Source organism: Chelonia mydas, chromosome 3, assembly GCF_015237465.2.
Source record: "Chelonia mydas isolate rCheMyd1 chromosome 3, rCheMyd1.pri.v2, whole genome shotgun sequence".
Lineage (NCBI taxonomy): Eukaryota > Metazoa > Chordata > Testudines > Cheloniidae > Chelonia > Chelonia mydas.
In genome coordinates this window covers 27,546,808-27,559,037 of record NC_057851.1, presented here as the reverse complement: position 1 = coordinate 27,559,037, position 12,230 = coordinate 27,546,808, and the positions used below count along the sequence as shown (strand labels likewise).

The following is a 12,230-nucleotide window of genomic DNA, read 5'->3' as shown; positions in this document are numbered from 1 at the left end:
GAAAAGAAGCATGTATTCAAGCAGGGAGATTTGTAACTTTTTAAAAGTGCTTGCCACAGTTTAGGGCTCATTGAGAGGACACTGTTGGGAAAAAGATCTATACCTAGATTTGCAATTTTGCTTTGCACACAAATGATGTCTTTGGTTTTGACCCATGTGAGTTCAAATCTCCTTAATGTCACTTTGAGTTTGGAATCTAAACTCATGCAGTGCCTCAAACCAACAGTTACTGGGTACCACTACATTACTCTCGCTTTCCGTGAGAATCATCTGAATTTGCAAATATGCATGGTTCTAATGTAACAGCGTACATCTGCCCACGCTCCATGTAAACTGTATGAGTTTGTAATGAAACACAAAACCAGAAGTGTGGTGTTTCATTGCAAACATTTTGCTTAGATCTATGTCTTTGGTAGATAAATTAGACGATTCAGGATGAAATCCTAACCCCACTGAAGTTAATTTCACCCTTATTCTCCTGGGTTATCAATAAAAATATAATTCATGAGCACTAAATGCACTACGTTTGTTTTTTAAAACCAGTATTTACATTCCAAATTTTGGAAACTTTCTAGAATGAACCAGGCTAATCAAATGAGGCAACAGGTACTGAGCAGTACATTAGATTGGAAAGATTTAATTGGATGAACTATAACCCTGAAAATATTACCATCCTGCTTTCTATTACTGATCTTCCAACTGATCTTCTTACTTATTTTCATACATATTAATTGGTTTGTTAGAGCTTTGACTTGTTCCAACAACGGAATTAAGTCATTGAAATGCTATAGGGTTTTATATTTTGTCAGAAGAGATTGTATGAAGTGAATGTGAACTTGGAGCTTTTGCAAAGCAATAGTTGATATTGGCCCCCATTCAGCAAGATACTTAAGCACATGCCTAACTTTAAGCTTCAGAGTAGTCCTGTTGAAGTCAACGGAACCAGACACATGCGCCAAGTTAGGCATGTGTGTAAGTATCTTGCTGAATTGGAGCCATTACTCTCAACAATTCAGATTTTGACTCAAGTTGTTCCTCTGCTTTTTTGCATTTTTTTTAAAAGAAGCCCCAAAGCTTATTTGGTCAGTTTTACCTTTCTGCCATTTATCTCACTATCTTTCTCTGGGTGACCAAATCTTGAATACTGCGTGTAGATGTGGTCGCCACATCTCAGAAACGATATATTGGAATCGGAAAAGGTTCAGAAAAGAGCAACAAAAATGATTAGGGGTATGGAACGGCTTCCATATGACGAGCGATTAAGAAGACTGGGACATTTCAGCTTGGAAAAGAGACGACTAAGGGGGGATATGATAGAGGTCTATAAAATCATGACTGGTGTGGAGAAAGTAAATAAGGACGTGTTATTTACTTTTTCTCATAACACAAGAACTAGGGAGTCACCAAATGAAATAAATAGGCAGCAGGTTTAAAACAAACAAAAGGAAGTATTTTTTCACACAACGCACAGTCAACCTGTGGAACTCCTTGCCAGAGGTTGTTGTGAAGGCCAAGACTATAACAGGGCTCAAAAAAGAACTAGATAAATTCACGGAGGATAGGTCCATCAATGGCTATTAGCCAGGATGGGCAGGGATGGTGTCCCTAGCCTCTGTTTGCCAGAAGCTGTGAATGGGTGATGGGATGGATCACTTGATGATTACCTGTTCTGTTCATTCCCTCTGGGGCACCTGGCATTGGCCACTGTCGGTAGTCAGGAGACTGGGCTAGATGGACCTTTGGTCTGACCCAGTATGGCCATTCTTATGTTCTTATGCATTTTAGATGTAACAGTAAAGGGGAGCCTTTGAAAAACCTAATATAGTTAGAGAGAGAGAGATGGATGCTGTAGCTGAACTCTGCTTCTCATCTTTCTAACCACTAATAGAACTTAGATTTGATTGTGGTTTGTCTTATAATATCCCTTATCACCTACACAATTTTACACTGATCTTTGGAGAGGAGGGGCAAAATCAGGCTTACAGTGGAAAGCTGGTTGCAACCTTAAATGAGGAGAGGCCATCATATATTTCGATAAAAATGTCCTTCTCCCTGAGTAGTCCTATAGGCAGGTTGCAAAACACCACTGACACCCTTGTAGTTTTAGTAGAGAGGCCAAGGGCTCATGGGTGTGCAAACGAAATCCTTTCACCCTTGGAAATGATCACTCCAAATCATGGATCAGACACGTTGGGTGTTGAGTTATTGAAGGGAAGTATGCGCTGTTGCCCTCCACACTGTATCTCTGGATAAATAACTCGTAGGGTCTAGTCCTTGTCAATCCAGCACGTGTCATCTCTAAATTCCTATAAAAATAGTAACCCCACTACTCCCCACAAATGGATGATAAATTTTTTACAAATGTTAGTTTTATTTTAGAGAGAGTAACCCACCATCTTGCCCTTTAGTTTGTAGCCTTTGTACCTGAGACCTCTTCCAAAAGCTGATCACCTGTTTTTTTATATTTTTTGTAACTTACAATTTTCATTAAACAACCTCAGATCAGACGATTATTTACCCATGCTAGACATTATACTAATGCCATTTTATGCTTTCTTTTTCTTTTTTGGTTTGACCTCCTTTTCTTTTTCCTTTAAAAACTCCTCAAGTATTCGTGCTTCAGTTACTTCAGTGCAGTTCTGGATGCCATTAGGTTTTGCTTTTATAAAATTTATGGCCCACAGACAGTATGTTTCCTTTTCTTCTGTTTATCCTTGGTTGAAATTGTGTTCCTCATTTTCCTTTGTTTGCATGTGTCAGGTTGTCCCTTTCTTTTGTTCCATTATTTATGTTACCATCCATTTATCACAGGCCACTGTGGAATCTATTATGAGGGATAAGATGCCCAAGAAAGGCGGAAGATGGTGGTTTTCATGGCGAGGAAGGAATAGCACTGTCAAAGAGGTAAGTTTAAAAAGCAGATGGAGTTAGTTTTTGTCAGAGGTTTGAATCTCATGTAGCTTACATATGCATCCTCTAGAGGTTGTGCTTCTACAGACAGGACACACACAAGAAAGGCATTTAATCCATTTAATCCAAAACCCATAAGTCAATAGAAAGACTCCTATTGACTTCAGTGGATAAGGCCCTTAGCTAAAACATTTGTTTATTTCACTTCTACATTTGTATTCACTGCATCTACCTTTGGCAGCATAATCTAATAGATTAGTCAGGGACATGGGGACGAAGAACTGCTGAGTTCTTATCCTGGCTGTGCGATTAACTTAATGTATGTTATTGGGCAAGTTGCTCACCCTTTCTACAGTTCTGCTTCCACGTTTGAAGGATAATAATATTTATTACTAGAGCTTGTTGGAAAATTACAGCAAAAGCTAAATTTGGATGAAAAAATAAAAGAAATGTGTTTCCTCACTTTTTGTTAATCCCTCAACAGCCCATTTTTCAACAATCTCTGGGGACTGGGTGCTTTAATTACATCTTCAAAGCTGTTTATGAACATTGAAGCACTGTGTAAGTGCTATAATAACCACTGTTCTCTTGCCCATTCAACATATTTAATCTCTAAAACTTCTGATAATCTGTCTTCATTTAATTTTTAAAAAGTTGAAATATCTGATACTTGAGTTTTCTAAGTTTACATAAAATAGACACTCTTGTGAACTTTAGTTATGAGCTTCATATAATTTGTTTTTCTTGCCATATTCTTCTGCAAATTACTGAATTCTATGACTGCCTTCTTGGAAGTGTTCCCTTGTAAACTGAGCTGTGACAGCTGCAATTAGGTAGAAAAAGCTTTAGTTATTGCTGTCCATTTGTTTCCATGATAGCCTCGTGTAACTTCCATCATTTGAGATGAAATTGTCAGAGCTAAGTCTGCCCAAAATAGGTTTGGTTAGCAGATTTTGTTAATGGAGTTTCTGAGCAGTGAGTGTCTACTGGTCCCACAATTGCCACCAATTCTTGCCATTTGAAATCCGCCCTCTCTCTGTATCTGCCAAAGAAAAACAAATTTCAGTTTCTGCTGTGGTTGATACTTGCGAATATTATAGTGCTCTGTGCAAAAATTTTCCTACAGTAAACCCTTGATTTTTTTTTTTAATCATATACATGCACAGAAGCAAGTCCTGCTTGCCTTTCTCACATTTATAGTCTTGGGGAAAGCAATAGGAATACCTGCATGAGTGAAGCAAGCAGGATTTAGCCAAAAAGATTATTTCCTTTAAATATTTCCTCTTCCTGTCTACTATGGAATTCACAACTTCTCATATCTGTGTTTTAGGAAACCAAGCCAACGCAAGATTTGAGTGGGAATGTGCTTACTACAGAAGAGGAGTTATCACAAATGAGCATTGCAGACAGGTGCGCAAAAAGAGGGTTGTAGCCAAAGTAACTCTGGACCATTTAAAAATGAAAGCAGGATACTTCAAGTTTTTCAATGGCAGAGCAGGGGAAGTAATGAGATCTGGTTGAGATTTGTAATCTGTTATGCTATCCTATCTCTATATTTGATCCCTTAATGTTGGTGAAATTCACCCAGGGTAAAATCCACTTCACCTCCATAAAGCCTAAGCTGATGAAGTGTGGGGGATTCTATCTAGGGCCAGGTTGTGGGTCTGCAGTACTTTAATGAGCCTTTTCCAAACTTAAGTCTGTAAAACTGGACTTTCTTGTTCTGGCATCTCCATGACTACTCTCTCTCTCCTTATATGTTAGCCCTTCTGTTTTCAATCCTAGCCATATGCAGGAAGTTTAGAAGCACCTACAAATAAATAAAAATCGGGCGGATGTTTCCAAAGCTTTTTGCACCTCACTGAAATCAAAATGTCCTAGATCCTTGTAATATCCCCTGATTTATGAAGACTTGCAGTCTGACATCTCCCTGTTTGCTTTTACATACCTGAGGAGGCTCAGGAGCATAAGTTGTTCCTTTCAGAGGGATTCTTATTCCATCTCTGTCATGCAGGGGACAGGAAACTCCACAGCTTTCTATTACTTCTTCCAGGGAGAAGCAGAAGAAGGGTTTTCAAAGCCAGGAGATCCTCCTAATTTATGCGGCTCTTGTAGTATCTCTTGCTGGCCCCTGAATCTCCACTTAGGGAGGATTCTGCAGGGCCAGCATTAAGTTACCTGCTGAAGTCCCATGGAGATGAAGTAGCAGACAGTAGCTGTCTCCTGCCTGGTCTCATTTTTGCACAGCCCAAATCCCATGGGCGTACAACCGAGTGGCTTACCATGAACACAGCAGTGCCCGCTTCCGTGCTGTCCTCACTCAGATCTGCCAGAGCTGGAGAGGGGGTAGTAAGATCCAGATTCAGTTATAGCTTACACATGCCAAATTAGCTTGAGGTTTTTTGGAGGCTGACATTGCAATCCAGGAGAACTAGCTGGAATGAGGAGCCACCAGTAGTTAGTTTGTGCCAGGGCAGTACCCCAGCACCTCTAGGCTTGGCAGTTCACAGCTCCAGCACCTTTGCTGCATCAGTTATTAATGTAAAAAAAAGTTGATTGAGCCCCAGCACCTCTTTCATTACAAATTAAGCACTGGGAGCCACCTTTTGTTTTGGAGGCCAGAGACTGGTAGGTTAAATGTGTGGCACATACCCTGCTGCCTCAATAACATGCATTATCCCAAAACTGCAAGATCCATAAGTGGACCTGAGAGGACACATTCCTCATCAGTAATGTTTGGTTCTTTGTCCCTTACATGTTTGTTTAGAGACCCAGCCTTGAAGCAATATCGGAACTTCAATCACACTTCACTCTTTAATTACTGTTTCGTGTTTGAGTTTTAACGACCTCAGATATAGATCAGGAAGGATTTGTTGCTGAAAACCATTCTATGGTAAATAGAATATTGAGTAGCAAGCAGTTTTTAGGCCAGATATAGCGACCACAGAGTCAGGCGGGCTACAGCGTTAAATGCTGCCCATCACAACATGCAGTGTTTATGACACCAGGGTCAGGACTTCCCAACAACACGCAGACCCAGCTGTGACTGAAAAGAATGTGAACGGTGATATATTAAAGATCACATTGGCAGTATGTTAAGAATATTTGAAACTACCACCTAATATGACAGTTCTGTTTACTATTAAAATTCTTTCTTATGTGAAAAATTTTCCTTGACAGGTTTTTAAAAACAACTATGGTAGGAAAAATAGTTTTATAATGATGCATACTTAGACTAATATCATGCGCAGGAACAAAAAGTTGTTGGCATTTCATTTTAACATTTTGAGTAGGGCAATCCTGCCAGAGTTGTCAGTAAAAATATAATCCCATTGGCAAAAATTGCGGCTTTCACAAAGAATGGATGGTGCAGGTTATTTTCCATTAGAAAGTTGCATTAGTCATGTTCTGGGTTTATTCTCTAATTGCTGAACTCTTCATAGATTAAATAGTCTTTTCTTTTCTCTTTTATTTCCTTAGAATGAAACTACTTTGTAGTTGCTCACATTAGCTAACCGATTTTATACCTTGTTTGAGTTTTTTAATGAGTCAACATGGACTGTAATTTAAGTCTGTTAACTTAAAGTGACAATACTAGCATACAGACAAATGAATAGCTCGAAGAACCCAAATATGAATAATGGAAGACATGCGTGAATGAGAATTCAGTACTTCATTGATATATTTCTAAAGTCATGTTGTAAATAACCTCCCAAGAGACAGTACTTAGAAGCAGAGAATCAATTGACTTATTCAGTGTCAGTGCTAATGTATTTTTAATGGATACCCAAATGCATTTACTGAGAGATGATAGCATCGTTTTCTGTCTGTGTGATGTTCCAGACTAAAGGATGAATCTTCTTCAAGTGATGAAGACCCGAGAGCTGCAAAACCAAACATTGGGTCATTACAAACAAACTCAAGTCATCTCTCATTATTGTCAGGAATCAGTTACAAAAAGACCCTTCGACTCACTTCTGACCAGCTTGTGAGTTATTTTTACATATTCCTTCCGAAATGTCATTTCTAACTCAACAGGCACAATGCAGTTATTCAGGCTAGCACAGGGTTAACAAACTCTTAGTATTTGTGCTGACTACAAAGCCTTATGAAATTTTAAAAAATGTCTTAATGTTTGAAGTAAATCTCATGCTTAATGGAAAAGGTGTTGTATTGACAAATCAGGAGACAGAGGTCTTCCAAAATGCAGCCTACAGTTAAACTCTGAAGTCTGCATTAAGACACCAAAATAAGAGACCTGGTTTGCTTAGCACCCAACAGTTCCCATTGCACCTGTCAGAAGTCTGTGAATCTTCTGTGTCATGGATGAAATTCTGTATTGTGCCTCTAGGAGGCGTGGCACAGAATCGCAGCCCAGGTGTGGATGTGAGTGGTTTTAAGGGACCTTTGTACCCTCCCTATCGGGTCTGCCTCTGAGATTGAAGAGGCCCTGGGAATAATTTAGACAGTGCTGGGGGACTTTCTAAGTTAGGGCAGCGTCCCTGAACTGCTTGACGGCCTGCAGTGCTGCCAGGAATTAGCACAGTGATGTGTGCTATGGTCCTTTCCCTGACAGTCCATCTGACTCTACTCCTGTCCCCAGCATGCCCCCATGCCAAGTTTTGTAAGGGAGTTCTCAGAGGACAGCCTTATGGCTGTTGTGCACAAGAAGAATCCTCCACCAACTGGAAATGAGGCGTTTAAGCCTCCTTTATGCTGCTCCAGCTCTTTTACCTGGCTTAAAGGGGCCAGATGCTCTGTGTGTGTGTGTGTGTATTTTTCTCTCTCTCTCTCCCTCCCCCCTCACACATGCACACACACAGAAGATAGCAGCTTCTAAAAGAGCTGTTTATGAATTTAGTGTGACCAGGACCATATTAATTTCAATTCCTCTGCACAGAGGTGTTGTGACTAATGCTGATAAATACTGCTGTTGCTGTTCAAGCCCAGGGTATTAATATTTGATTTGGAAAATATGGCTATTTAGGAAAATGCATTTTCTCAGATCCACACACACAGCTAATTAATTTTCAGAAGTAAACATACTTGTGGAATACAACATTAGGCAGCCCACCACTCCCATGTGGCTAAATGAGAGTGTTCTCTGTAGATGGCAAGAGGTCCACAATTTGCCTTAAGAGACAGATATGTTTATTGGTCATATTCTGTAACAAATTGAGAGCAGGGATATATAAATTGAGAGCAGGGGTATACAAAGCTCGGGGGGGGGGCTTATTTTTCAGATGCAGTAGTTTTGCAGGGGCTTGAAGCCAGTCTTTTTTTGCTGCCATGATCACTTCAGGCCGTACTGTGACACTGATTGCAAAGCAGAACTCCTTATTGTTTTTAATTCAGCTTATGAATCAAGGGCACAGCATGGCCCTTGCAGCCAAACTCTGCTTCCATTATTCAGTAGATAGTCCCATGACAGGAAGGAGATTAACACATGCCTAAGGCAATTAGCATTCTCCCATTTGTGTTTATACTATTCTGTCCATTTCACCTGAACAATTTGATCTTGCTAATAACGTTTCACAGAAAAGTCTAAAGCTCAAGAATGGCCCTAATGATGTGATCTTTAGTGTTACGACACAATATCAAGGCACGTGCCGCTGTGAAGGCACCATCTACCTATGGAATTGGGATGACAAGGTTATTATTTCTGACATCGATGGAACTATCACAAGGTAAGATGACAAACGAGGCAAGTTTTTACCTACCAGGCAATATCTCTTTCAGGCTCAAAAAAACGTTATTGATGTAGGGTTGGGGCAAGGGACCATTGTGTTCAGGCTTTGAATTTTCATGTTTAACCTGCTTTTCCATTGGAGCAAAAAAACAATCCTATTACATTGACTGGATTGTTAAAGGCTGGTATGTGCCATACTGTTGATCTGTTTGTTACTTATAGGCTTTTCTGTGGTGCTTATCACAGTAGTATCTGTGCACCTCACACATTAATGAGTTCATTGTCACGTCCCATCTGTGAGGCACGCTGGAGTGATGTTCATTCTGGTGTTAGAGATATGACAAATTCCAGAGCTAATCCAGTGGGACAAGGCAGTGTGATCTAGTGGACAGGACACCAGAATAGGAGTCAGGGGATCTGGGGTCTATATCTGCTACTGAGCTGATCGGGTATTGACTATGTCACTTCACCGCTTTGTGCCTCTGTTTCCCATCCCACCACCATAGTACACTCTGTCTGTCTTTTCTCTTTGGATTGTGAGCTTGTCAAGACAGGGACTGTCTGATTGTATCTGTGCAATGCCTTTCACAATGGAGCCCTCTGTCTTGGTTGGGGCCTCTGTGTGCTACATAACATAAATAGTAATACTAAATTCGTTATACTTACAACGGGGAATGTCACTGGAACCAGTAAAGCTATTTCCCTTATTTTCTAGATGGTGAACTGAGGCCCAGATCCTCAAAGGAATGTAGGTGCCCTAACTCCCAGTGAAATCAATGGGCACTAGATGCCTTTGAGGATCTGGACCAAAGGGATTAAGCTATTTGCCAAGGTCACACAAAAGATCTGTGCCATATCTTGGACTAAAACCCTGATCTCTTGAATCTCAGGCCAGTGCATTAGCCAAAAGACTATCAGCCCGCTCTGCTAGCCAATGAATGCTTAGGAGGGCATGTATCAGTACCACCTTTTCCTTAAAAAAAATTTGAAGTTGCCTCTGCCTGTTCTTTGGAAGTTATTTCTTGCAGTGCATTTGCTCTGTTTTTCCCCGTCTTTATTCAGGTCAGATACTTTAGGCCATATTTTGCCCACTCTTGGCAAGGATTGGACGCACCAAGGGATTGCAAAGTTGTACCATAAAGTGAGCCAGTAAGTATTCAGCAAATATTTGTGTTAATTTCTCTCAATTTAAATGCAAAACCAGATGCCTGTTCACAGCTCCAGGTGTCCAGCAACTATTTACAAGAATAGTGAATATAGGAAATGTGTAAATTACACTCACAACAGGAAATTGGACAGGATGAGTAGGATCAGGCTAAATGGTGAAGGACCTTAAAAGTGAAGACAAGAAGCTTGTGCTTGATGCAGTGATGAAGGGAGAACCTGTAGAGGGATGCAAAGAGCTGATGGGGGTTGGGGAGGAGGGAAGGTTGATGGCATCAGTGTCAGAGAGAGGATTATGGTAGTCAAAATGCAAGATAAGGGCCTTTGCTATGACAAAACCCCACAGGTGGGTTCCATTTAAAGTAAGGTTGATGCAACATTGTTGCTAGATGCATAATGGCTCTTCTTAAGAGGACTCATTTCAGTAAATGGTGAGGGATGTGATGCAAATACACAGAGCCAGATTTTATGTGGGGGCCATACAAATCTCTGATATAGATTCTCGTCTTCTGGTATAAATCAGTGAATTCATTGGAGCTATGCAGATTTTTGCTGTCTGGCTTGTAATGTTTTTATTCCTTAGTAATAATTTGTGAGTTCTTATGGTTGAAAGAGGTTAAAGATCTGAATCTCTAATAGTCATGGCTTATGTCCTAGGCAAATAAAATATCACACAATTGTGAAAATATCCACTTTATTATTTAAAGTAATTTCTTCCTCGTTTGTTTGTTTGTTTGTTTGTTTGTGTAATAGAAATGGGTACAAGTTTCTGTATTGCTCGGCACGTGCTATAGGAATGGCAGACATGACGAGAGGATATTTGCACTGGGTCAATGAACGAGGAACAGTGCTACCTCAAGGACCTGTGTTGTTAAGTCCAAGCAGCTTGTTCTCGGCCTTTCACAGGTATCATTAGGTAGTAGCTTGTACCCAATACAAAATTCACCTCTTATGTGACCACTTTAAATTATTCTCAAAGTTTCCAATAGGAGTTGGTGCAGCCTTTCATTGAAGACCAACCTCTAGTAGGCAACCAAAGTTTGCTAGTATCTTAGATGGTTACTTAAGACAGGTCTCATTTTACAGTGGTAGCCATTAAAAAAATCAGCATTTGCCACAGATACCACCTGTTCACTACACAGTTACCATGGATATTTCTAGTTATCGGTACCTTCATGAATGCTGACTTTTTAATGGCAATCAATGTGCAATGTCTGTCAGACAGTGTACATGTTTTATGTGAATTGTTTTTTACAGAAGACTTTTGATCAATTTCAGTGGTTTTTGACGAGCTGCTTAACAAAAATGTCACATTCAGTTTCATGTGGAAATGCATATTTTACTCAGCCGTATCACAGAATATTATAAAGAGAATGTGGTTCTTTCTGATTGTGAAACTAAACTGTGTGGACACGGAAATCAAATATAATAAGTTTTTAAACACATAGCTTAACATGTCACACAGATAGTGAAACTAATATCTACTTTCTACTTCAATGAAGCTTGTTAAGTGACTACTGAAAATATTGTGGGTTATTAAGTGCTGCTATGAAAAGGTTTATTTCATTAAAATTGTTAATGGGATGTTCTTTGAAATGTTCTACTGACAATCTGCTATGTGTCAGTCAGTATCACTCAGTGTACTCTAAATATGGGAAACCTTGGATATGTTGTAGCTAGGGATAATAAAAGAGTAGCTTTCCTTGCCTTCCACTCTCCATCTCAGATATCTTCAAATGTTATTGCTTTCTGCATATATTTTAGACAGTTGGCCAAAGGATATCCCATCTATCTCCCCACATAAATGCTTTTAGTATCAGTGACATATAGGCTGTCACAAAATAACTGCATGTGAGTCATTCATAGAATCATAGAATATCAGGGTTGGAAGGGACCTCAGGAGGTCATCTAGTCCAACCCCCTGCTCAAAGCAGGACCGATCCCCAATTAAATCATCCCAGCCAGGGCTTTGTCAACCCTGACCTTAAAAACTTCTAAGGAAGGAGATTCCACCACCTCCCTAGGTAATGCATTCCAGTGTTTCACCACCCTCTTAGTGAAAAAGATTTTCCTAATATCCAACCTAAATCTCCCCCACTGCAACTTGAGACCATTACTCCTTGTTCTGTCATCTTCTACCACTGAGAACAGTCTAGAGCCATCCTCTTTGGAACCCCCTTTCAGGTAGTTGAAAGCAGCTATCAAATCCCCCCTCATTCTTCTCTTCCGTAGAATAAACATCCCCAGTTCCCTCAGCATCTCCTCATAAGTCATGTGTTCCAGTCCCCTAATAATTTTTGTTGCCCTCCGCTGGACTCTTTCCAATTTTTCCACATCCTTCTTGTAGTGTGGGGCCCAAAACTGGACACAGTACTCCACAGGCCTCCAGATGAGGCCTCACCAATGTCGAATAGAGGGGAACGATCACGTCCCTCGATCTGCTGGCAATGCCCCTACTTATACAGCC

General features: G+C 40.2%; 1 protein-coding gene across 5 annotated transcripts in view; it reads left to right on the top strand.

Moving 5' to 3' along the window:
* LPIN1 (lipin 1) overlaps window positions 1-12,230 on the top strand; it is an 84,773-nt gene that overhangs the window by 61,448 nt on the left and 11,095 nt on the right. For all 5 annotated transcript variants that reach the window (XM_043542254.1, XM_043542256.1, XM_027825716.3 and 2 more), the window contains 6 exons: window positions 2,812-2,904; window positions 4,241-4,320; window positions 6,754-6,898; window positions 8,449-8,597; window positions 9,662-9,748; window positions 10,517-10,669. In XM_043542254.1, coding sequence (XP_043398189.1) covers window positions 2,812-2,904; window positions 4,241-4,320; window positions 6,754-6,898; window positions 8,449-8,597; window positions 9,662-9,748; window positions 10,517-10,669 — 707 coding nt within the window. The remainder of the gene's footprint in view (window positions 1-2,811; window positions 2,905-4,240; window positions 4,321-6,753; window positions 6,899-8,448; window positions 8,598-9,661; window positions 9,749-10,516; window positions 10,670-12,230) is intronic.